General features: G+C 39.2%; 1 protein-coding gene across 1 annotated transcript in view; it reads right to left on the bottom strand.

Annotated features, from left to right (window-relative positions):
* The window catches only part of LRP2 (LDL receptor related protein 2), a 342,454-nt gene that overhangs the window by 162,792 nt on the left and 157,404 nt on the right, over positions 1-22,258 (bottom strand). The window contains exons 27-30 of the mRNA XM_085645360.1: positions 12,523-12,734; positions 10,602-10,786; positions 798-1,026; positions 110-287 (exon numbers count right to left, since the gene is read on the bottom strand). Of these exons, the coding sequence (XP_085501486.1) occupies positions 110-287; positions 798-1,026; positions 10,602-10,786; positions 12,523-12,734 (804 nt within the window). The remainder of the gene's footprint in view (positions 1-109; positions 288-797; positions 1,027-10,601; positions 10,787-12,522; positions 12,735-22,258) is intronic.

The following is a 22,258-nucleotide window of genomic DNA, read 5'->3' as shown; positions in this document are numbered from 1 at the left end:
TATTTATTGCTTTCCCTTACCTCATTTCCACAATAAAAACGATTTAGAGCATAAACTATATTTTAGAGCTTTGTCATTTGGGTTTGCATAGAAATATTGTTAAACTTACCAGGTGGTTGCTTTATCGGATGTACAGAGGAAATACCCATTGGCTGTGGAATATTATATATAATGACTGTTTGATTTCTTCCATTCCACTTGTTTGCTCGAATAATTCGATTAGTGTGGCGGTCACTCCAATATACAAAGTCCTCATAGACAGTTATTGCATGAGGATGTCGTAAAACCTTTCACAAAAAATATAAATGACATATTGATTAAGTAGATTTATATATTTAGCTGCAAACTGACTCATCTATTCCGACAGAGATCATTGAGAGCAATTCAAAATTTCCACTGTAGATTTTGTTACAATATTCTTCATGCATAAGGGATCATGGACAAAGGAGGAGAGCTGAAAATGTCAACTATGTACAGTAAAAATACAATTGGTGGTTTCCATGAACGGCAATCATGGGACGTAAAGGGAAATCATTTTTTTGTGCAAGAGGATCCAAACCACTCTTTACAAATTGTATTGTATACCACCTCCATAGAGAAATGGTACATCTTTAGAGAGAATCCAGAAAGATTCACGCTGCAAAATTCTCTTCTTTTCAACAGAAAGTCATGTAAAGATTCACTATTAAAAGTGAAATATGCATTAACATATGTTTAGAAACATGTAAATCTATGTAAAGTATATTTCTTGATCTAAATATCATTTGACCCTTTTCTGAAATAAACTGTGACCTTACCAAGTCACTGGCCAAAACCTGACGCCGGTTGTTTCCATTGTAATCACACAAATCGATGTAATCCAAATATGCATCCGCAAAGTAGAGTAGTCTATTTGGGTAGTCTATCGAAAGACCATTGGGCCAATAAATCTTCTCACTGACAATGACAGTTCGCTGCTTGCCATCCATGCTGGCTTTTTCAATTCGGGGATTTCTGCCCCAGTCTGTCCAGAACATCACATGAGCACTACAAAAAAGGAGATCAGTTTTCATCAGCACAATTTACACTTTTACACTAATTATTTCAGTACATGATTAAGCTCACATCAATTTAGGTATACATGCTATCTATAAATCAATCAACAACTATCTCACTATCAGTCTACTTTACCTCTGAATCTGTTTCTGAGCATCTATTAATCTATGTACCTATGTAGGTATCTAACAGAATATTGTGCAAATAGCTGCTGTTGCCTTACTTCATTGGAGGGTGTCAAAAATTGCAGTCAGTTAAACAAATCGGATTTCAAGTGCATGATAAAGCATAAGCATTACAGTATTTTCTTGGTAATATTCCTTCAATGTAAATATTATTAAATTTTCTGGGTCCACTGACTTTAAAGATTGTATTTCCTCTCCATGAACTTTGGATGTCAGTTTTTCAGAACACTTTTACAAATCATGTTTGACATATTATCATGCATCAAGGTATCATAATTCATATTTCATACACCTGGTAAAAACTGAACATAGAAAGAAAATATTGCATATGATTAAAATTTGTATTTTGGCCTCTCTGGTTGAGTAGATGATTTTGGCATTAAGAGTTTGTTTGCTAAATGATTTATCTATCTATATGTGTGATTTGTTTTTTCTGCATAGAACATGGACCTTTAATGTCATAACCGTTAAGTAAATTTCGGCATTATGAATGTGTTTGTTGAATTAATTATATATCTATTCATGTGATTTGTTATTTTCATATAACATGGACCTTTAATGTCATAACCGTAAAGTCAAACTAATTGTAGGATACATTCTAGTTTTTTGTATTATTGAATTATTAATTTTGTAAGTTTGGATGAGCTAAATGCATTTCAAACTTATGGTTTATTTAGGTTTAGCAATGCAGGCAAAAACGCCCACTAAGCAACAGCCAAAGGAGACTCGAAGAAGATTCTTACATATTCAGCAATTCTTCAAAAGTGTCACCTAGAAATAGAACACATCTGTGATCATAAGAGACTACATAATAGCAATATTGCAGGAGATTATGTAATCACCTTAAGGTTTGGTCATTACATGTCTCATTATCATCACTTAATGCTTTTACACATAAAAATAAATTGACAAATGGTACATTTTTTTAAGGATAGGTAAATTAAGTTTAAAGAGTATGTTTCTTCAAATAGGATTGAAAGCCATTGTTCACCAAGGCAAGGTTGGTTGACTAGTTTGGTTGATGCACACTGCAGCAGTAAGCATTTTGTATTTTTTGTATTTTAGCTACAACAATACAACATCAATGGAGGTAACAATGAAAGGTTAATGTTACATTTATGGCTCTGTTGCCCAAAGTGGTGCACTATGTCCGTCTGCTGTCATTTAGTATTCCTAACTACATGTTCCCTTGTAAAACAAATGGAAAACGTATTTAACAACCAAAAATAGAAAAAGGAATTATTATATTTAACTTTTAATGGTAAGATGCTGAGCAGGCTTAACTTGGTTGCTGTGCTTTTCCTAAATATGCTGCATGTGCAGGTACTCGTGTGCTCTCATGTCCATGTACAATTTGTTGATAATTTGTTGAGTTTTTAAAATTTGATTAGTCTACCTCTGAGTATGGAGGCACTCACTGATGTATTAGTGTACATTGTGAGTGATGTATTAAGTCGAGTCACAGCACTACACATAACTGTTCGCGTATGATGTCCAGGATAATAAATTCAGACACATAACTAGGCTCCAAGGATCCTCTTTCACTCATTGTAATATAAGGATGTTTCCTATGTTATATTTTTCATAACATTTTCAACAAAGCATAAAAAATTCAATTAATCTATGATTGCCCGCTGTGACCTTTCACAAAATGAATCATACATTTCTAAAAGACAAAAATAGCATCTTTATAAGGGGTGGACTCAACTTGTGGAGTTTCACTCCATGGAATTTCGTCGAGTTACATGAAAACTCTGCGAGATTCCATTGAGTTCCACAAACGGGCAGATATTAGCATGTTGCACTGCTCGCGCTGATTTTAATTCCCACTAGCTTGTCCAGTGTGAATGCATTGCGTGGCTTGCCAGAGGGCACTGCATTTTTGCTGCCGCTCGAGTAGATTTTCTACTTGAGTGGCAGCTTTCGCATCGTGAACAGTTGCGACTACCCAAGTTGATAAAATCTCTCCGGATGCCCTCCTAGCACCAGAAAATTAAGCTAAGGGAAGCTAATTCTTGCTGGCGCCCACCAACTTACCATTGGTGAGTCACGTTCGGGAAAAAAGTCAGCCACGCAGTGTTTGGCAGAGTTTAGCCAGAACTCCACGTTACAAGCATAACACAGAGTGCCCAAAACTCTGTGAACTCTGCAGGCACAGCGGAATTTATTGCCCACCTCTAATCTTTATGTTTGTGAGAGTTTTGAACTGATTCATGATGCTCAGAAGTGTTCAAAGTTATTAGTACTTGGTCAATGTCAAGGTAATTCTTGATTTCTTAATAACTTTGGCATTAATCTAGATGCTAGACACCTTTAAAATCATTTATTGTCAATAGCCTCTATAAAGTGATTCATGGCTTTTCCATGGAAATAATTTAAAGTTGTACACTGTTGAAGTAATTATTGGCCCCAGATAGCTCTGAGGTGATTAGCAGGGACTGGATCAGGTTAAAGAAATAACTAACCCTTCCTGTCTTATAACTGACTTCCACACATTGGAAACCTGAAAGATCTCTTAGCTCCCCGTCTCTTTAAAACAAATTGCAGTTGCTGGACACTTCGGAGAATACGTGTGTTTTACATATATATTTAAGTAAATAGATACTGGAGATTCTTAAATTTCTTCTTGGATTCCAAATCTCCCTGCATTCATCTGTCTCCATGTGTATCAGAAGAAGATCATAGTTACTGGAATTCCTTGAAGTGATTTGAAGTTGCCATATATTCTTTGTAGTGCAATATTACATGAGACACAAAATCTTAATGCATCTGATAAAGACAATGCATTTGGTGAAAACAGGTACTGCAAAGCATTTTTGAAGTAAATCTACATGTTTTCTGTAACAACAGAGGCATGAAATCACTTCATAATGTGTGTATCATTGAGGGATAAAGCTGAGTAAGATTCCAATGTTGTCCTACAATAAGCCTGTCTTATGGTAAGTTTCTTAATAATTTAACACATAATTTAGAATCCATCAGCACACTGGAATGAAGGACAAGAGTGTGAAACGTCAACAACGGCATTTCCCTTTTTCCCTAACCCTAAAATTGACAGAGGGCATCTAAATAAATACAATTACTATTTGTATGTTTCATATAGACTACCTATTTTGTCATTTGCTGAATTAGAAACATTGTTGGTTATGGTAGTCACATATGTTAAGGTACAGTCTTACCATATGTCTTATTTCAGCATGTGGGCCAAGCATTCCAGGAAAAAATATAAAGGCGATAAGGATTCTCTAACCATCTATTAAGCTTGGGCATCTCTCACATGACTATCCATGGTTCTCGAATAAGAACTATTATAATTATCATCAACTGTAAAATATCATTGATATGGTCAAATTAATAATTTAATTTCCATCCATCACCATGCCTAACACCACCAACTTTTCCAAATTGCATAACAGGTTGGGTTGTGGATTCTCATTGTAATTAAAAACAGAGATGTACTGGTTCTCATTGTAGGTCTGTCAAAGAGAAATACTAGTGTGTCCATAAGCTGCTGGGTGGATGTGGAGCTTAGAGTAGTAGGAGAGCCCGTCTGGTAATGATGGTGGCCAGAGTGATCCATCCACATTAAGGAGTAGTACTGCCAGATATCCTACGGAGCATTACCTGAAATATTCTGTGAAACCCATCCATGTGGTAATATGCCATAGCCTTAGTGTATCTAAATTTGCAAAATATGTAGCACAGCTCTTAAAAGGGCATACATCATAAGTTTGCTATCTTTGCTAAACATTGCAATTTTGTGGGCTCTTAGCTATAACAAATGTATTCTGGCTAATTTAAAACACCGAATGAAGTCCAACAGTACCTTTCATGAAGGGGAACTCAATAAAATAACTATGTCTGCCACACTTATCACAATGGTTAGCAGATCATACTCAACTTTCAGATCCAATTTTCTAAAATTGTCTAAGAAAACATCCATCTTAACGATGCCTTACCAATGGATTTATAAGAAATGATTAATTTATTTCTGTCTTTTACAAAACACACAAACACAAAACTCAATATAAAATGTAATATGCATTCATGATTGGCAATTTCAGTAAAGACGTTGTCCCCTTGCAGACTCTTATACGATGTGTTCCAGCAAACAGACCACTGTTGGACCTGTAAGCCTAAGGGTGGTCGTTCCCCAAAATGTGTGCCTACCCCCTCCTGTTTGTTTAAATTAGTTTTGTTGGCTTTAGGACTATTTTTACTTTACCACTGCTAACCAGTGCTAAGGGGTGTGTGCTCACTCCTTAAAATATGGTAAAATTGGCTTACACCTGATTGGCATATTTAATTTACTTATACGTTCTTAGTAAAGTTGAAGACATGTATCCAGGGCCTGTGAAATAAATGCCACTGGTGGGCCTGCTGTATTTATTGTGCCACCCACTTAAGTAGCCTTTTACAACATGGCTCAGGTATGTCACTGCAACCTATGTGCAGATTTAAACTGCCAATTCAACTTAGAAAAATAAACCTTTTGCAAGGCCTAAACCACCTTTTTAATATATACAAGTCACCGCTAAGATAGGTTTTAAACAGCCCATAGGGAAGGATGCAGTGTATTTAAAAAGTTGGAGATGTACTTTTAAGTTTTACATGTCCTGGTAGTGAAAAGCTCCGAAATTCATTTTTCACTACTGTGAGGCCTACCTCTCCTATAGGATAACATTGGGTTCCCTTATTACATTCAATAATTGATAACTTTTGTTTAAGCACAGGTACAAATATCATGTTTGGACTATAAAAGATTTCAATTAAAAATCCTCTTTAATGGTAAAGTTGGATTTTAAGTCACAATTCTGAAAATTTGTTCTGGGTCACATGGATATGATTGTCATGGCAGTTGGCCTTTGTGTATTCTCCCAGAGAGAGAGGGAAAGGGGTATTAGATTTTGGCAGGAGGGGCCATCCTGACTGATATGTGGGGAGGAGCTGTGGCCTGCCCTGCTCAGATTAAAAGGAACTGCCTCAGCACACTCACAAAGAGCTTCACACCAGACTTTTGTCACACCATACCTCTTTGGAGCCTGGGCAGGAAGGAAGGAAATTCCAGAACGCTATGTGGGGGAAAAACTCTTGAAGTTTCTTTCACTTCAGAGCTGGCACCAGGTATAAAATAGGCCCCTCATTCCCATACTTGAGTTCACTCTTGGACCTTGGATGACCCTCAGAAGGCCTGCCTTGTACTTCAGAGGACTATCCTGCTGCTTGAGGCCTGTTATGTACTTCAGACGGCTGCATTGCTGCTCCCAGTGGACAACCCAGATGCTTGAAGCCTGTCTTGAATCCTCAGAAGACTGCCCTGCTGCTTGCAGACTGCCTTGCTACTTAAACGCAGGACTACTAGAGAGGCTCCAAAGCTAGTTGGATGGCCTCCTTTTCTGAGCTACAGGTGAACAAAAACCTCCATCTGCCTGAAGTGAGTCCTACCCTTCAGGTGGTGCCCACTCAGTCCTGTACCCTAGAAAGTGGCGCTAAATGACCCCAAACAGCCAAAATCAAAAACTTGGAACTTAAAGAAAATGTTCAAACCAAAAGCTGTTTTGAGAACTGGCAGGAGCATGGGACCTACCTGCTCACTGATTCACCCATGGTGCATAACCGGTCGGCCTGACTTTGCGGTAGTGCCCACAACATTGTTCTCTGCAGGAGTAAATCTTGTTCTGCAGTTCCTCGCGGAAGGGATATTTTGCCCATGGAGCCTTTGTTGGCTACAACCTGCAGCTTCATTCTGCTGGAGATTTCCGACTTCCAAAAAAGTGACAAAATCCGAACGTAAAAATCTTCACCCCAACTTCACCCAGCAGCTCTCCTGCAATGACATCTCCTCCTTAGACACCCCAAGCTGACTTGCCCCTCTGAACTTTTATCAGGCATTTGTTTTCACAATTTCATCGAAGTCGAAAGGCAAGCGAAGACCCAATCCACCTCGTGTATCCAGACCGCGCTCCATCGCCATCAGCCATAACTTTCAACTTTGCCCTGGTCTCATGCCACTAGATGTCTGCGGTTGGCAGTTTGATCTTTTAGGCGCTAGTTTTCCTTAAAAAACTCCATAACTAAAAATTCATAACTCCGGTTCTACTGATTGGATTTTTGTCATTTTTGTGTGCGGCATAAATACTTAACACATTGCCTCTAAGTTAAGCCTGATTGCTTTTGTGCCAAGTTACTAGAGAGTTAAAGCACAGGATAATTTAGTGACTTTTGTGGTTCACCTTGACAGGGATTGTGGTTTCTGCTTGAGAAGGGTTCTCACCTCCTCAACCAAAAACAACATTTCTAACACTCACACATTAGAACATTGTAAACTCAACAACAAATATTGAATGCTCTTTCTATCTCTAATAGTATAAAATCTTGAAAATGTGTTGTGTAAACTCCAATATTTGCTAAACCAAATGGGAACAGACTGCTCCTATCCATTCTTTCTAAGACGTTGAACAGGGACATGTCACTTTAATGTAATTGATAATGGGGTTGGCTCACATAAGCATTTTCAATTTAAAATGTACGTTAATGGCAGAAAATAGGAGGTGGGAAGAGGGCATAACAAAATGTAGTTTGCCAAATGAGTGTGTGAACACACACAAATGCATCTTTTTGTGAGCATTCACAAAGTTCTCTCTGACGATTCCCAACCTGGAAGGGATCAGAGATTTACTTCTGTAAAGGGCTGGTGTTAATCCTCTTCTAGGGGGGAAGGCCAAAGGAACACCCCGAACGTTGGGTTTTTGCAGGGGAAGGTGTTTCTCCACAGGGGAGAAAAAGTTCCACTATGGAAAAAATTTGCTGTTTCATACGTGTTGCATTTAACCCGACCCTGCACAAATGACTGCACTGTGGTAATAGCAATGTCTAAAAAGTCACAAGACGGTCACAACAGTGAATGGAAAGCTGTGACTGGTTTCCTATCGTACTTCTTGCAAAATTTGCAAATTACACAGAATCGTGAATCTGCACCGGTGCACTTGGTTGCTTTTATAAGTGCAGATTTAGGATTCTCTTTGTGAACCGGGCCAATTTGGTTAGCTATTTTATTGAATAAATAGGTTTATGATGCTCCCTTTTATCCTACTTTGTCCCCTGTGCAAGCATTTTAGTTAATAAGTACATCAAATATTTCACACGCCCATTGCACCTATAAAAACACAGAGAGACCGAGCCAGCATAGTGAGCTGTAAATGAAAGATGAGCGATGTGTCCATCCTATATTAGCTTGATGATTTTTCCTACAGGAAGACCACGAATCACAAATGGAACCTGCCCGAACTGAGAATGAAGCACACGTGTTACACAACTGTTCCTTCTTTCATCAAAAGATCCCACATGCACAACCCACTTTAGTATACATTGGCTTTACTGTACCTTCAACCAACTTAGATGATATACAAGAGCCATTAGAGGTCAGCAGGTCCCTGCTAATCCACCCAGTTGGCTCAGTGAGTGTGTTTCCTTAGCTGGCCCTTTAAGGGCTAAATCAGGAAAAAATCTAGTTTTTATTTCTATACCTAATTTAAGATATAAATTAATGAATGCTCACCAACACTCATGCTGTGCATTGAGCACATGTGTATTAGGTGACTACTGATTTGCAGGGCCACCACTCTGATACTCTTTTCCTCCAACTAACATCTTACCTAACTATCTACAGCTGGGGAGAAAAAATCCAAGCCATCTTATTTTAAACACACTTTATTCTAAAAATCACTCTACCACTGGGTAATCTTGCACCTTCATTCTCAGTCACACATATTTTATATATGCTAATGTGCAGCTGTGCATAATGATATGTGTAAATAGAAATACACATATATATGTATAACATTTCTGTCAGTGATCAGAGGACCGTTCGGGAGGACCGGGAGCAGCAACATAGGACGAACGTGGGATTCTTTTCCTGAGACAAATGAACAGGAGTTTCCCCTCCCCTCCCCCCATGTGGCAAGTAGTTGTTACAACTAGGGCTTGACGCTTGGAAGCCATTTAGGAAGCGGAGTGCGGCCTTTGCCACACCCGCACAGTGGTACTTTCTTGCCACCTGTTGGTAAGAACGGAGCCCCCAGTTTAGACTTAGGTCCTGATGAATGCTCTGGACCCACTCGGGCCTTCATGGCAGAAACATGTTGACCATTCACGAGACGGTTGGGGGACACTAAACACCCCACTCACCGTCCTATGTTTTTAGTATCATATAGTTATTAGCCACATTAAAACCGACTTTCTGGTAACTATAATGATTTTTAACTCCACTTTCCATTTCACGGGCCCCCACTCCTTAGTTTAGAAGTGCATCCCTGTCTTCAGGTGTATGCCCGCCCTCTATCAAACGAAGGTTTTAGAGGGCGAGGACTGGCCGATGATGAAGCATGACACCAGGTGGTGTGTGAGACCAGTCCGTTACTTTTTGTGAGATGTCCCCACTCACAATGGTTTTATAACTGTACTAGGGTCACGCCTCACTAGGAGCAGCTTTTTGTGGTAAACAGTGATCAGAGGTAGACAGGGCAGTTAAGCATAAATATGAATGAAGTTTCTGTTGCTCTTCGGAAGGTACGCATGTACCTATTCTATTCTATTTTGTTAGAATTGTAAATCGCATGGCTGCCTGAAGGCTTCCTAGTGCTAGAACCAACGCGGCACCAGCCAATCTGCGAAAGGAATGGGAAGGGGCTAATTCATAAACAGCCAGGTTTTCAGAGCCTTTCTAAAATGTAGTTCTTGGTCCAGTTAGTTAATCCAATCGGTAAAGAGTTTCACAGTTTGGGGACCAGGTTGACAAACAAACAGGCTCCCCCTCTTGATCTAAGGCATGCAGATATATTTGTATTATATTTATTTTAGTTTTCAGAAATTGACTGCTTTCCCAAGATTGTCTAGTTTTGGTGTGGTAACCTTACAAGAGCATTCCTACAGCATACAATCACCAAGGTTTCCTTCAGCCTTCAAGCCATGCTCAGTGTACAGATTATTTGTGCAGATACCATCCTCGTGCTTACTTTGTATCATGAGATGCTGTTTTCCTATCTTGGGGCCATTGCTTATCAGAATTATTTTTCTAGTTTTTGATTAGGGTCATTTAATATATGTAAATTAATGCATTATTTCAGTTTTTCAGAAATCCTTGATTTCATCTTACCTTGCTGCTCTGCACTTACTTTATGATATTTAAAGTAACTCCCCTCCACACTCTTTGCCATTAGAACATGCTTAAGCCATGAACATCAAATAAGTAAGACAGCTACACATGTAACTAAATAAGCTGGAAATACATTCAGTCTTTAATCTATCGTTGATATTCGTTTGCCACTGGCTGCAAATTTCCAAGAAATAGTAATTCAACATCAGAAGAAAAACAAATCCTACTTGTCTCGGGGATCCAGTGCTAGTCCGCGTGGGTTTGTTACATTTTCGCTTATGAGAACCGTCCTATGGGTTCCATCCAGTTTAGAGACTTCAATTGTTTCGAGAACGTAGTCAGTCCAGTAAAGATTCCGTCCCACCCAATCCACTGCTAGGCTTTCAGTGACAGTGACACCGCTATCGAAGATCTGTTTGAAAATAAAAATAGAAATGTGTTAAGGAATGGACCACCAGTCTACATATTGTCTTTTCATCAACTCTGAATAGAATGGATCTAGAAGGGCCCATGACAGGTGTCAGAAAAACCCTCATGAGTACGTGGACCACAAAGATCAGGGCTGGCTTTAGCGCTAGTGGCGCCCGGCGCGACTTATGACCTCTTCCTTGGATTCCCTCACTACCACCCAGCAAAAGTGCCCCATATCTCTCCATAGCCCCTCTCTCAAATACAGTTCATTTGTTTTAAAGCACTGGTAAAGGCTAGGTTTATTAATCCACTCAGCTATCAACATTAAATACAGATCTGCTCTATGTAGCAGGCATAGTAACCATCTGTGCTACTTTATGGCGAGTCAAAACCGCCACTAGATCAAACTCCAATCTCTCTCTCTAACAGGAACATTAATCACAAGAGTTATGATGGCATTTTTATTGGTGCCTGAAAGCTGGACGCACAAGGAACTCTGCAGCAGGTGCTTTTAAAATGTATGTAGGGTAAGAAGGGGTTATAGGTCCCAATCCCGTACTGACCGTATTTAATTGAGTAGAGTCTGGGTGAGGTACTTGTCCTTGACAATGGGAGACCCCCTTCCCATTGGAAACAAAAGTTTTAGGAGAAAGTCAGGACAAGTAGGATATTGTCTTGATTTGTTGCAGAAATCCAATTTAAACGATTGTTTGGAAAAAGTTTTTATTTGAAATAACTCCTAGTCGAGTTTTCAGTGTTAAGATCAAGAAAGGTGACAGCCAACACGTGTTTCGCCCTCTACATGGCCATCCGGCCTGGGGCTTCCTCAGGGCGTAATAAGTAAGATTTGGGCAGGGAATGGTCCCATACAGCACTCGTCAGTCCGTGCTAATTGAAGTGGCGTCTTATCTGCTTTGAGGCCTCAGTCCTATCGGCATCAGCGCCCCCCTGAGGTCAGTGCCCTCTACCCAGGTCAGCGCCCAGTGCGGCTGCAGTAAAGCCGGCCCTGACATTGGTCCACAATCATTGGGCACATGTGAGTACCACGGCTGCCCAAGAGAATGCTGGGAGAGTGCCAGAGGTTCTCAGGGCCCCAGGAATACCCAGATATGGGCAATGTCACTGCTATTATAGAACAGTTGCAATATTGCGTTAAATACTAGTCCATTGCAGCATATATTATTTTTGTCTATTTCTGAAAGCAAAGCATCAGTGTTGCAGTTAGATAGTACAAATACATTACAAATACCTAAATATCCTTTTAAAAGACATATTATAGATAACATATGAATTCCTCTTTGGAAATTGCATTATTGTACAATGACAACAGTGGCGGTATGTCTAATCTGTAATGCAGGTGAACCTGGCATTGGACATGCTTTTAAGCCAAGTGTAAAATATCCTTTCTTAGTTCAGCTAAAAGGTGGCGACTTCTCACAAGGTCAGAGCGGTAGCAACCCGTCTCATCATTCAATCAATCAATCAATTTTAATTTATTTGATTTAGTACTCTACTGAGAACAACACATTTTTGAAGAAAATATTTGTTATAAGACAATGTACAAAGAACTTTCAATTCAAGTTTTAAAAGGTTATGGCACACAAATTCATCTGGAGGTAGCAAACCGTCTCATCAAACAATACTGCATTTGCCATTTCTGCATTTTGTTACAGGAGAATAAATAAATAGATTTTTTTTAAAGAGCAAGGTGGCTGAAAACAATTCGGAAAGGTTTACCACTTTTCTGTCTGTTCCATTTTGAAGAGAGCTCCAAATTTTATCTTGGTTGGTATCAGACCAGTAAATCCGATTTGTAACTGAATCGAAATCAATAGCCACTATGTTTCTTCCGTCTTGGACCACACTAGAGATACTGCGCCCTTGAGAAGTGATGTTCACAGCAACGATTTGACTGCGACTTGCAACCATCAGCAGAAAATTCTGAGAGTCTAGAAAGGAATGAGAAAACTGATGACTTCAAAACTGAACACGAGTATAACTAGACCATTGCTAATAGAAAAAGAATCATACAGAAGCATTGCTTGAGAATTTAACAGCTCAGACAGTTCAAAATAAATCATGCTCCAAGTCGATGCGATAACACCCTTGGTTTGTGTGATTCTTTGCTTCTAGTTGACCTACTAATGATTCATCAGCCTGATGTGGTTGAGGTGCAATACAAAACACTGGTCGAGTGGTGGGTTTAGACAAATAACATCAGAGCGCTAATGTATATATTAAAAAACTCCTCTTTTCCCATTTTTCATTTACTTGCCAAAATGTCTACAATTATTTTGAAAGTAACTTTACTAAATGATTAAAGTATTGATTTACATTTTGCCTCGAAGAATTCTGTTCACCGCTGCAGAAAATGTACCTCCACCACCACGGTGGCTGAGGAATATCCGCCATATTTTGAGCTCTCTGCAAGGATGGCTTAAGTTCCTCACAAAAATGGCTGAATTTGCCATTGGATAAGCCATTTGTAGAATTTGCCAGCACTTGTAAGCACTGGAAATCAACCTCTAACGTGTGAGTGCATGGCCAGGGCTCACATATAAACTAACTCCCCCGCCCCCCCAACCAGCTAGAGGCGCTTCCCGCCATGTTCCCAACACGTTGTGCAAGTCTGTCACCTTTTCCTTGAGGATGTTTCACAAAGGTAACTGCAGAAATGATGGTGGGTCACCCCTTCCACTTCTAGCAGTCCTCAAATAAAGCACTTTAACACCCTTGGGCCAAATTTTCGCTATATACACCTACATTTAAAAAAACGCTGAGGAGATGTTTGTTATGACAGCAACTTTTCCAAAGTTTAAATTAAAATGCTAAACTGATTTTTTTTTTCTTAAAATATTAGGTGGAACCGGAGGAAAGACTATTACTCAGAGAAGAAATGGTGAAGCACAGGAAACTAAAAGTAGTGTTGTTTTTAAATAAAAGGCAGAAGTGTTGTGTGGGCCTTGGAACGTACATGAGTCGACAAAAAGGTCTAAAGCTCTTCCTGGTAGTGATGTGTTGCTGCAAGAATTTAATGAATTGCCCTCTTGTGTAGCATCTCATTCCAACCAGGGGCAGCTTCAGAGCTCAGTGTTTCACCTTCATAGTGCATACATCTAATCATAGGGTCTTGTCATTTTTCTTGTTCTGGTGCAAAAGGCACTTCATCCACATGACACTTCATTGAACCAGAAGTCATTCAGCTTTGGGTCATAAGATCATGAAGAAAAAAAGGATGGGTTAAATCTATTCAAAGGCCAGTCTAATTAAAAGGTTTGACATGGAAGAAACCATTATGTTTGACAGAGATACACTTGAGTTAGACAGGCTCTATTACATGCACAGGCTTTGATGTTGGTCAGGTATGTGATTATTATAATGCTATGTTTGTATGGAACATGCCTGGGGCAGGGGGGACATTTTTGATGCTATGATTTTAACATCCATGTTTTTGTGGAACGACCAACATCAAACTTCGCAATACATGGGGCGTGGCTACGGCGCCGGTAAAGAAGGCCGCCTGCCGAGGAAGCTCCACCGCATCGGGATTCTTTTTTATTTCGAAGGTGCGCTTCCCATACACATTTTCACCCGAAAATCACCCGCATCCAAATCGGAACATGCCAGGACCCTGGTGAGATGCTTTTATGGTTATACCCCGTTGCGCTCAAGTTTCTTTTTGCAGCTGATAGTTTCTCTTCAGCGCGTCTGCCATTTTAGGTGACTACCAGCTCCCTCAAAATAACAAGCATGAACTGCCACTCTTCTTTCTCTACTTAAACTCCATGCTGAACAACTATTCTACCACTTGCAACAAGCCTGGATATAGTGTAGATTTCTCTACCCTTTGTTATGTGAAGCTGTGGTCATTATATATGATATTTCTCCTCACTTCAGAACATCCACCATTTTGTTTTTCTCAAGCGGTCTCTATGTCCCAAATGCAATGTCATGTTTTACACAGCAGGCCTTACGCTGTGACGGCTTTTTTGGAACTCCCATGACCGTCTTCTTTGATTATTGCTGCAAATGTTTCTTCTTGCCATATTTTTAAACAAGTTACTCATGGAATTTTTGAATACCTCAAGTGACAGCTCTACACTATTCTTTTTGTGGCATTCGCAAGTTGCGGCTGATGTTTAGGGGGTGCAACAGTCTCTGTGTTCTGAGTAATTTCTATTCATGGGAAGACTGCTCAAATCACAGTTTGTTTTTGTACCTAAAAAACACTCTTCTTCATTAACACAAACTCCTTCTTCAGTGCTGACTTCATCCCATACAGCGGAAATGATGGCAGGTGTTCCTCCTAATCGCCATTCTTCATCGCAGTCTACCAGTACTAAAACTTCTCCTCCTTCTTCGTCTTCTAAATGTCTAAAACATGACCCTTCCTCTCCTGACATGTCGCCATCTCCTATCTCCTTGGAGCTGTTATTGGAGGAAATTTGCGCCTTGCGCCCCTTTGTAGAGGAAACTAACAGTAAGATGCAATTCTTGGAGTAAAAGTGGTCTACAATGGAAAGCAGAGTTTCTTCAATGGAACAGCAACTTTCAACGGTCCAAGTTGATTCTCAAAGGCTTTCTTCTTTAGAAAAAGAAGTTCATATTATTCAACAGTATACTGAGGATATGGAAAACAGGAATAGAAGGAATAATCTACGTATTTACGGATTGCCTGAAGCTCTCGAAGGTGATGACCCTGTCTCCTTCTTTTCCTCCTTCATACCGAAGCTCTTGGATATGCCTTCTTCTACATCCATTAGCATTCAGAGAGCCCACAGACTTGGCCCACATCCTTCAATCTCTATGTCTCTGGCCAGGCCAAGAGGAGTCATCATTTCAATCCTCTCTACAGCTAGAGCCAAAAGACAAATTTCTTGGCTTGGTCAGAGGGTGTATCTCTCTCAAGATGAGTCTAATGCTACAGCAGCCAGAAGGAAGGAGTTCCTGAATCCTCGAGCACCCTAATGCTCTCTTGGTGCTAGATATAGTCTTTTCCATCCCTGCATATTTAAGGTGACTTTTCAGAACCAGACTCGGACCTTTCAAGATCCTGTCGAACTCAGGAAATGTATTCACTCCCATACTACTAGTGATATGGACACTGCTGGCACTTCTACTGGTTGACTCTCCTAATTGCTTATTGTAACAGCTTTTAGAATTTCCTGGTCATGTCATGATTCCGTGGATCCTTCTTTGGGTTAACTAATTGTCTATTTATAGTATTTTCAGTGTATGAGTTATTTTGATTATTTCTTCTACTATTGTTCATTCGAAGTTTCATTATATTGCTCATTGAAAGTTTCATATATTGTTCATGTTTGTCATATTTTTTGTCATTTGTATGTCAGTCTTATACTATCCTCTGTAATTATTTAACGTTAATTGTTTCTTTTGTATCCCTACAGGCTCGTTTGTGTATTTTCAATTCGGGTGGTTCGTTCCCTTTTTCTCCCTCATCCCGATGCGGTCCGGACTCCCCAGGTTCGGGCATCTCGTCTTTTCGTGTGTCGTTCCCGCCCCATTGTATCTTATTTGTCCCCTTCAGGTATGTTTTTTCAGTCATCCTTGTTGGGTATGTACTGTCTCCTCTTGCTTTTCCTTTCTCTCTCCATTCTTCCTTTTTTCCTGCTTTCCTCCCTTTTTCTACTGGATATATTCTTCTCTTTTCTGTTTCTGCCTGACCCTCCCTTCTTTATATACTGTTTTCTTTTCTCCTTCTACTTTATGCTTTTTTTACACAGTTGTTGGACGACTCTCTTGTTTCCTTAGCCTATCTTCATTTTCCCTCTTTCTCCTTTCTTCGTCATATTGTTTTATTCCTATCACCTATTGCTCTCCATTTTTTTTATATGCTCATTTTTCATTTTATGCTCATTAGTATTTTTCAAATTTATACTGTTGTTATATGATGTTAATCTTTTTCATTCAGAGTTATCACATGGAGTTATCACATGGAATGTAAGCGGTTTTAATAAAAGAGGCAGAGAATTCTTTCACATCTAGCATCATATAAACCCGATTTAGTTTTGCTCTAAGAAACTCATCTATCTGAGGCTGGAGCTCTCAAACCTAAGGGTAATTGGGTTGGCTCAGTCTTGGTATCTCCCTCTGATACAAAAAAGAATGGGGTTGTTATCCCATGTCATAAAAGATTGAAATGCTCTGTTGTAACGCAAGATATCGACTCTGATGGTAGGTGGATTTTAGTTAAACTACTAACTAATAATGTCCCTCTCACTGTGTTTAATATTTATGGTCCAACTCAACCCGATCCCACTTTTTGGCCTGCTATTACGGATACGTTTTTTCAATATAAAGACACATTTTTTATACTAGGAGGGGATTGCAACCAAGTTATAGACCCTTTTATTGATCGCAAATCCCAGGTACGTTTTATTCCCCATAAAACTCACAAAAATGTCTTCACACTATTGCACACACTCAACTAGTTGACGCCTGGAGACTATGCAATCCAGATCAATCAGAATTCTCCCTCTTTCCCCCTCCACATGGATCTCTATCACGGATTGATCAAATTTTTTCCTCTAAATCCTTGGCCCAGAACCTCATTTCTTCCTCGATCGAGCCCATTTTGATTTCAGATCATGCTCCAGTAATCACTGACTTTGATTTACTTCCTCCCCACTCTAAAACGTCTAGATGGAGATTTAATAATTATCTCTTACAGGATCCAGTTTTTTCCTCTTCTTTCATGTCCTTTGCTGAAGAATGTTTTTCTATTAATGACGATTCCTCTATATCTACTGTTATGGTATGGGATAACTTTAAAGCAACAGCTCGTGGTTTTATTATACACTTTGTCTCTAAGAAAAAGAAACAGTCCTCCAATAAACATAAAGCCTTATTGACTTCCATTAAACGCTTACAGCATCAGTTCTATACTTCCTCATCAGACTCTACTTTGCAGGAACTTATATGTGCTAAGATGGAATTTAATAAAATGTCTACTGAAAATGCTTCCTTCACTTTTCTTCGGAGCAGTGCCCGATACTATGGAGGTCGAAATAAAGTTGGCTCACTTCTTGATAATTATTTAAAATCGAGGAAAGAAAAGACATTAATTGAATCCATTCACTCAACCGATGGTAAACTTCTTTTCAAAGATCAGGATATATTAGCCGAATTTACGACATTTTATATACTCCTGAGTCACCCCCACCCGATTCACTCATTGATGGCTATCTTCATACTATTCCTCCTCCTTCCTCTTCTGTTCTAGATTTCAGCTCTTTAGACATGGATCTTTCATTACAGGAAATCTCCTCCTCTTTGAACTCTTTAAAGAAGAATAAATCCCCCGGCCCTGATGGCTTTTCTGTAGAATTTTATCTTCATTTTTCCAATTTGTTATTACCAAAACTTTTTAACCTCTTCCAACATTTCTGTTCCACAGGTGCAGCAAGTGGTACTTTTCTAGAAGCTTCTATCTGTCCTAATCATAAAGATGGCAAAGAGGCCAAATTTTGTAAAATTTATCGCCCCATCTCCTTGATAAATGTTGATTATAAAATGTATGCTAAACTTTAGATTCATGACTAGAATCCTTTCTTCCTCATTTAATTGGTCCCGAGCAATGTGGATTCGTTAAAGGTAGGCTAACCTCTGAAAAATAGCCGAGAGTTGTCAATTTTCTTAATAAAGTTTCTTCTTTATCTTTCCCTCTTGCGGCGATCTCCATTGATGCAGAAAAAGCATTCGATAGTGTAGATTTGTCCTTTTTGTTTAAATCCCTTTGATGGCATGGTTTTGGTTCTAAATTAATTTCTCTTATCTCTCTCCTGTACTCTACCCCTTCTGCTTCTATCATTGTTAATGGTTAAATCTCGCAGCATTTCTCACTCCATCGTTGTGTTAGGCAAGGTTGTCCATTATCCCCTCTTCTGTTTGTTCTCTCTCTTGAACCTTTTCTTTCTCGTACTCGTCAAAATCCTTCTATTTTTGGTTTTCCATATCGGGATCATCATCTAAAATTATCTGCTTATGCTGATGATATTTTGCTTTTTATTTCCAATCCAGATTCCTCTATCCCTTCATTATTACAAGAGATATCCGATTTCTCAGCGGTATCAGGCTATAAGATTAACTCTGATAAGACAGATGTTTTACCACTTACCAAATTCTGCTTCAAGCAGCAGTTTGAGTCAACTGGCTTTTATTGGAACAGCTCTAAAATCAAATATCTTGGCATTTGGTTTTCGAATTCTATTACCGAATCGGTTAAAATAAACCTCAATGTAGCTTTGGACCATATCTCTAAACTCTTCACTTCCTGGAATCCTCTTTTTCACTCCTGGTGGGGCCGTCTTGACTTCATGGGGATCATCATCTAAAATTATCTGCTTATGCTGATGATATTTTGCATTTTATTTCCAATCCAGATTCCTCTATCCCTTCATTATTACAAGAGATATCCGATTTCTCAGCGGTATCAGGCTATAAGATTAACTCTGATAAGACAGATGTTTTACCACTTACCAAATTCTGCCTCAAGCAGCAGTTTGAGTCAACTGGCTTTTATTGGAACAGCTCTAAAATCAAATATCTTGGCATTTGTTTTTCGAATTCTATTACCGAATCGGTTAAAATAAACCTCAATGTAGCTTTGGACCATTTCTCTAAACCCTTCACTTCCTGGAATCCTCTTTTTCACTCCTGGTGGGGCCGTCTTGACTTCATTAAGATGATGATTACTCCCATACTAGTATACTACATTTCAATTTTTCCAATACATATCCCTGTCACCTTCTTTAAAAAAAAATAGACTCTCTTCTTTCTAAATTTCTATGGAAAAATAAAAAGTCCAGAATTTCTTTAATTAATCTCAGGAAACCAAGACTTGTGGGTGGGGTATATTTTCCAGATGTTAAATTATATCATAAGGCCTTCAGCCTAAAACAAGCTTCTAACCGGCTTCCCACAGAATCCTTTCCTTTTACTCCATTATTTGTCAATATTGAACGTTGTTTGCTCACCCCTTTCTCGACCAAGGAAGTTCTTTCTTTTACTGCTAAAAATGCCCTCACATCCCTTCCATTGTTTAAACACACCATTGCTCGTTGTTAAGACCTCATTCTCAGCCAAAAATAATATCCATAAATGCTTTTTTGCACTCTCCTCTGTGGCATAATTGTCTCATATCCATTAATAATAGACCTTTGAACTGGTCCTCATGTAGAACAAGGGGTAATGCCTGGGTTAAAGATTTGTTTGATGGTACTTCTCCTTGTTCTTTTCCTGCTTTTCAGACTACATTCAACTGTCCTCGTTCTTTTCTATATACATTTTCCATACTTATGGAATTACTTCTCAGTATATTTTATTCCCTTCCTTCTGATGAAACTTCATTCACTCAGGACTCACTTTAAAAAATGTTAACATCAATCCCAAAAGCTTCCTTAATTTAGAACCCAGAACGTGGTAAAACTAAGATTGAACTTACTTGGGAATCTGACTTAAATTCTTAGTGGAGCACTGATATATGGAATAGGATTTGGGCTCCGTCGCTGAAGATTTCAAGATCTGCTTCTGCCACTCAATCTATGTTTTTTCTATATCACAGATTATATTTCACTCCTACTTCTATAGCCAATTTCACACACAAATTATAAGAAATGTTGGTCCTGTGATTTTCCATCAGCAGACCTTTCACACCTCCTTTTTTCATGTCCCCCTGTAATTTCTTTTTGGACACAAATCTGGGCTTGTCTATCTACCATTTTTCAGATCCACACTCCCATGTCCACTATTCTCCTTCTTTACCATCCTTTGACAAAAGTTTATGTGATCTTATGTTGGCTTTAGCGTTTTCACAAATTACGATGAACTGGAAATGTTTGACCAAACTTTCAATTAAGTCATGGTCGAATACTTTATGCAAATATCATAGGTTGGATGTTGCTTTTGCCTCCCAATGTAATCCATATGTAAATAGAGATATATTTTGGTTGCCATTAACTAATTATTTAAACACAGTTTCTATTAACAATGTTTCTCATTATCGTTCTGAAAATTTCCAACCCCCTTGAATTCCTTCCTCTTTGACCTATCTTTCTCTTCTTCTAATACTAGGCTGAGATTTTACTCAACAGTTAACTTGCTCTTTATATTGTATAATCCTTAGGAGCATAATGTTTTAACAGTTACATAGTACTTATACATATATTTAGTACCCCTTCTTTTCCTCTTCCCCCTCTCTCCTATCCCCTATTTTCCCTAAAATGTAAATAGCTTTCTATTATGATTCTGTTGCCTACTCTACTTTGTTTACAAGTTATCTTTTATATTTTTAGTTTTTCCTTTTTAGGCCTTTAATGTATGGTATTGATTTTCATGATTCAATAAAGCTTATTAAACTTAAAAAAAAACTTTACAATACTTAAAGTGCCCACGTTATTGCCACAGGTGACAAGTGCAACATGGTTTTGTAATGAAAGCAGATGACATAGGCGATTTCTGGCAAGTTTTGGCCGGGTGCTGGCATTTGGCTAGACAACTTCAATGAGCTAGCTGAATTCTGCCGTATTCCATCAGTAAATATATTCTCTACCGTAATGCACATTTCTGTGTTTGGTAAACGGTTGGCGATTGGAATCCAGTTTTGGTACTCTAGAAACATTCCAAAAATGAAGTTCATTGTAAAGGTTTTCAGGAAGAGACTAAAATATACAATTGGTAAGATGGAATACACCAGGAATGGATGACTAGCAACAGAGACAACTCTGGAAAGACAATAGAAGTATTTGGGACAGGCAGTACCCTACCATGTGCATTGTTTGCTGCTGGTAATGGCAGCAGTGGCTGCTGTCAAAATAAAATTGTGGGGCAGTGTGGGGACAAATTAAAATAAAATCACTTACCTGCTTCTACAGTGGCTGTTACGTCTGCTGGACGCCTCGGTGGTCCTTTCTTCTGGAAGTCCTTGGGCCAGCACAGGCTCCCAGCCTCCCTATCCAATCCAGGTGCTACTCCCATGCTGTGAGAGCAGCGCCTGGATTTGTCTGTGCAGCCTGGTTAGGCACTCAGGAAGGGACTACGAGCCTGTGCCATTTCCCCACCCAGCTGTACAATACAGCAGGGTGGAGAAATTCTAAGTGCGCAAGTCTGTTTGGGTGACGGCCAGCCAAATTGGGAGGTGCACTTATGCCCTCCACTACTCCTCCCAGTCCCTGGCTAGTGTTGAAAAGATTGCCAGGCCCACCTTAGATTCGGCAGCATAGGCTGGCAGTGAAAAATAAAATGATAATAAAATTATTTTATTATCATTTTATTTCTCATTCTCAGTGGGAAGACGCTCCTCCGCCATTGTGGAGGAGCCGCCCCTGGTTAATGGTAGTAACTGGGATAGCACACGGGCTGGGGCAGCCCAAAGTTTGTTTTGCCTAATCCATTCACCATTTCCTGGAGCTCTGGAGCAGTACATTTTGAAACTATGCGTATCTTAGGTGTGAAA

This window comes from Triturus cristatus, chromosome 3_1 (assembly GCF_964204655.1).
Source record: "Triturus cristatus chromosome 3_1, aTriCri1.1, whole genome shotgun sequence".
Lineage (NCBI taxonomy): Eukaryota > Metazoa > Chordata > Amphibia > Caudata > Salamandridae > Triturus > Triturus cristatus.
This window is presented reverse-complemented; position numbering and strand designations above follow the sequence as displayed.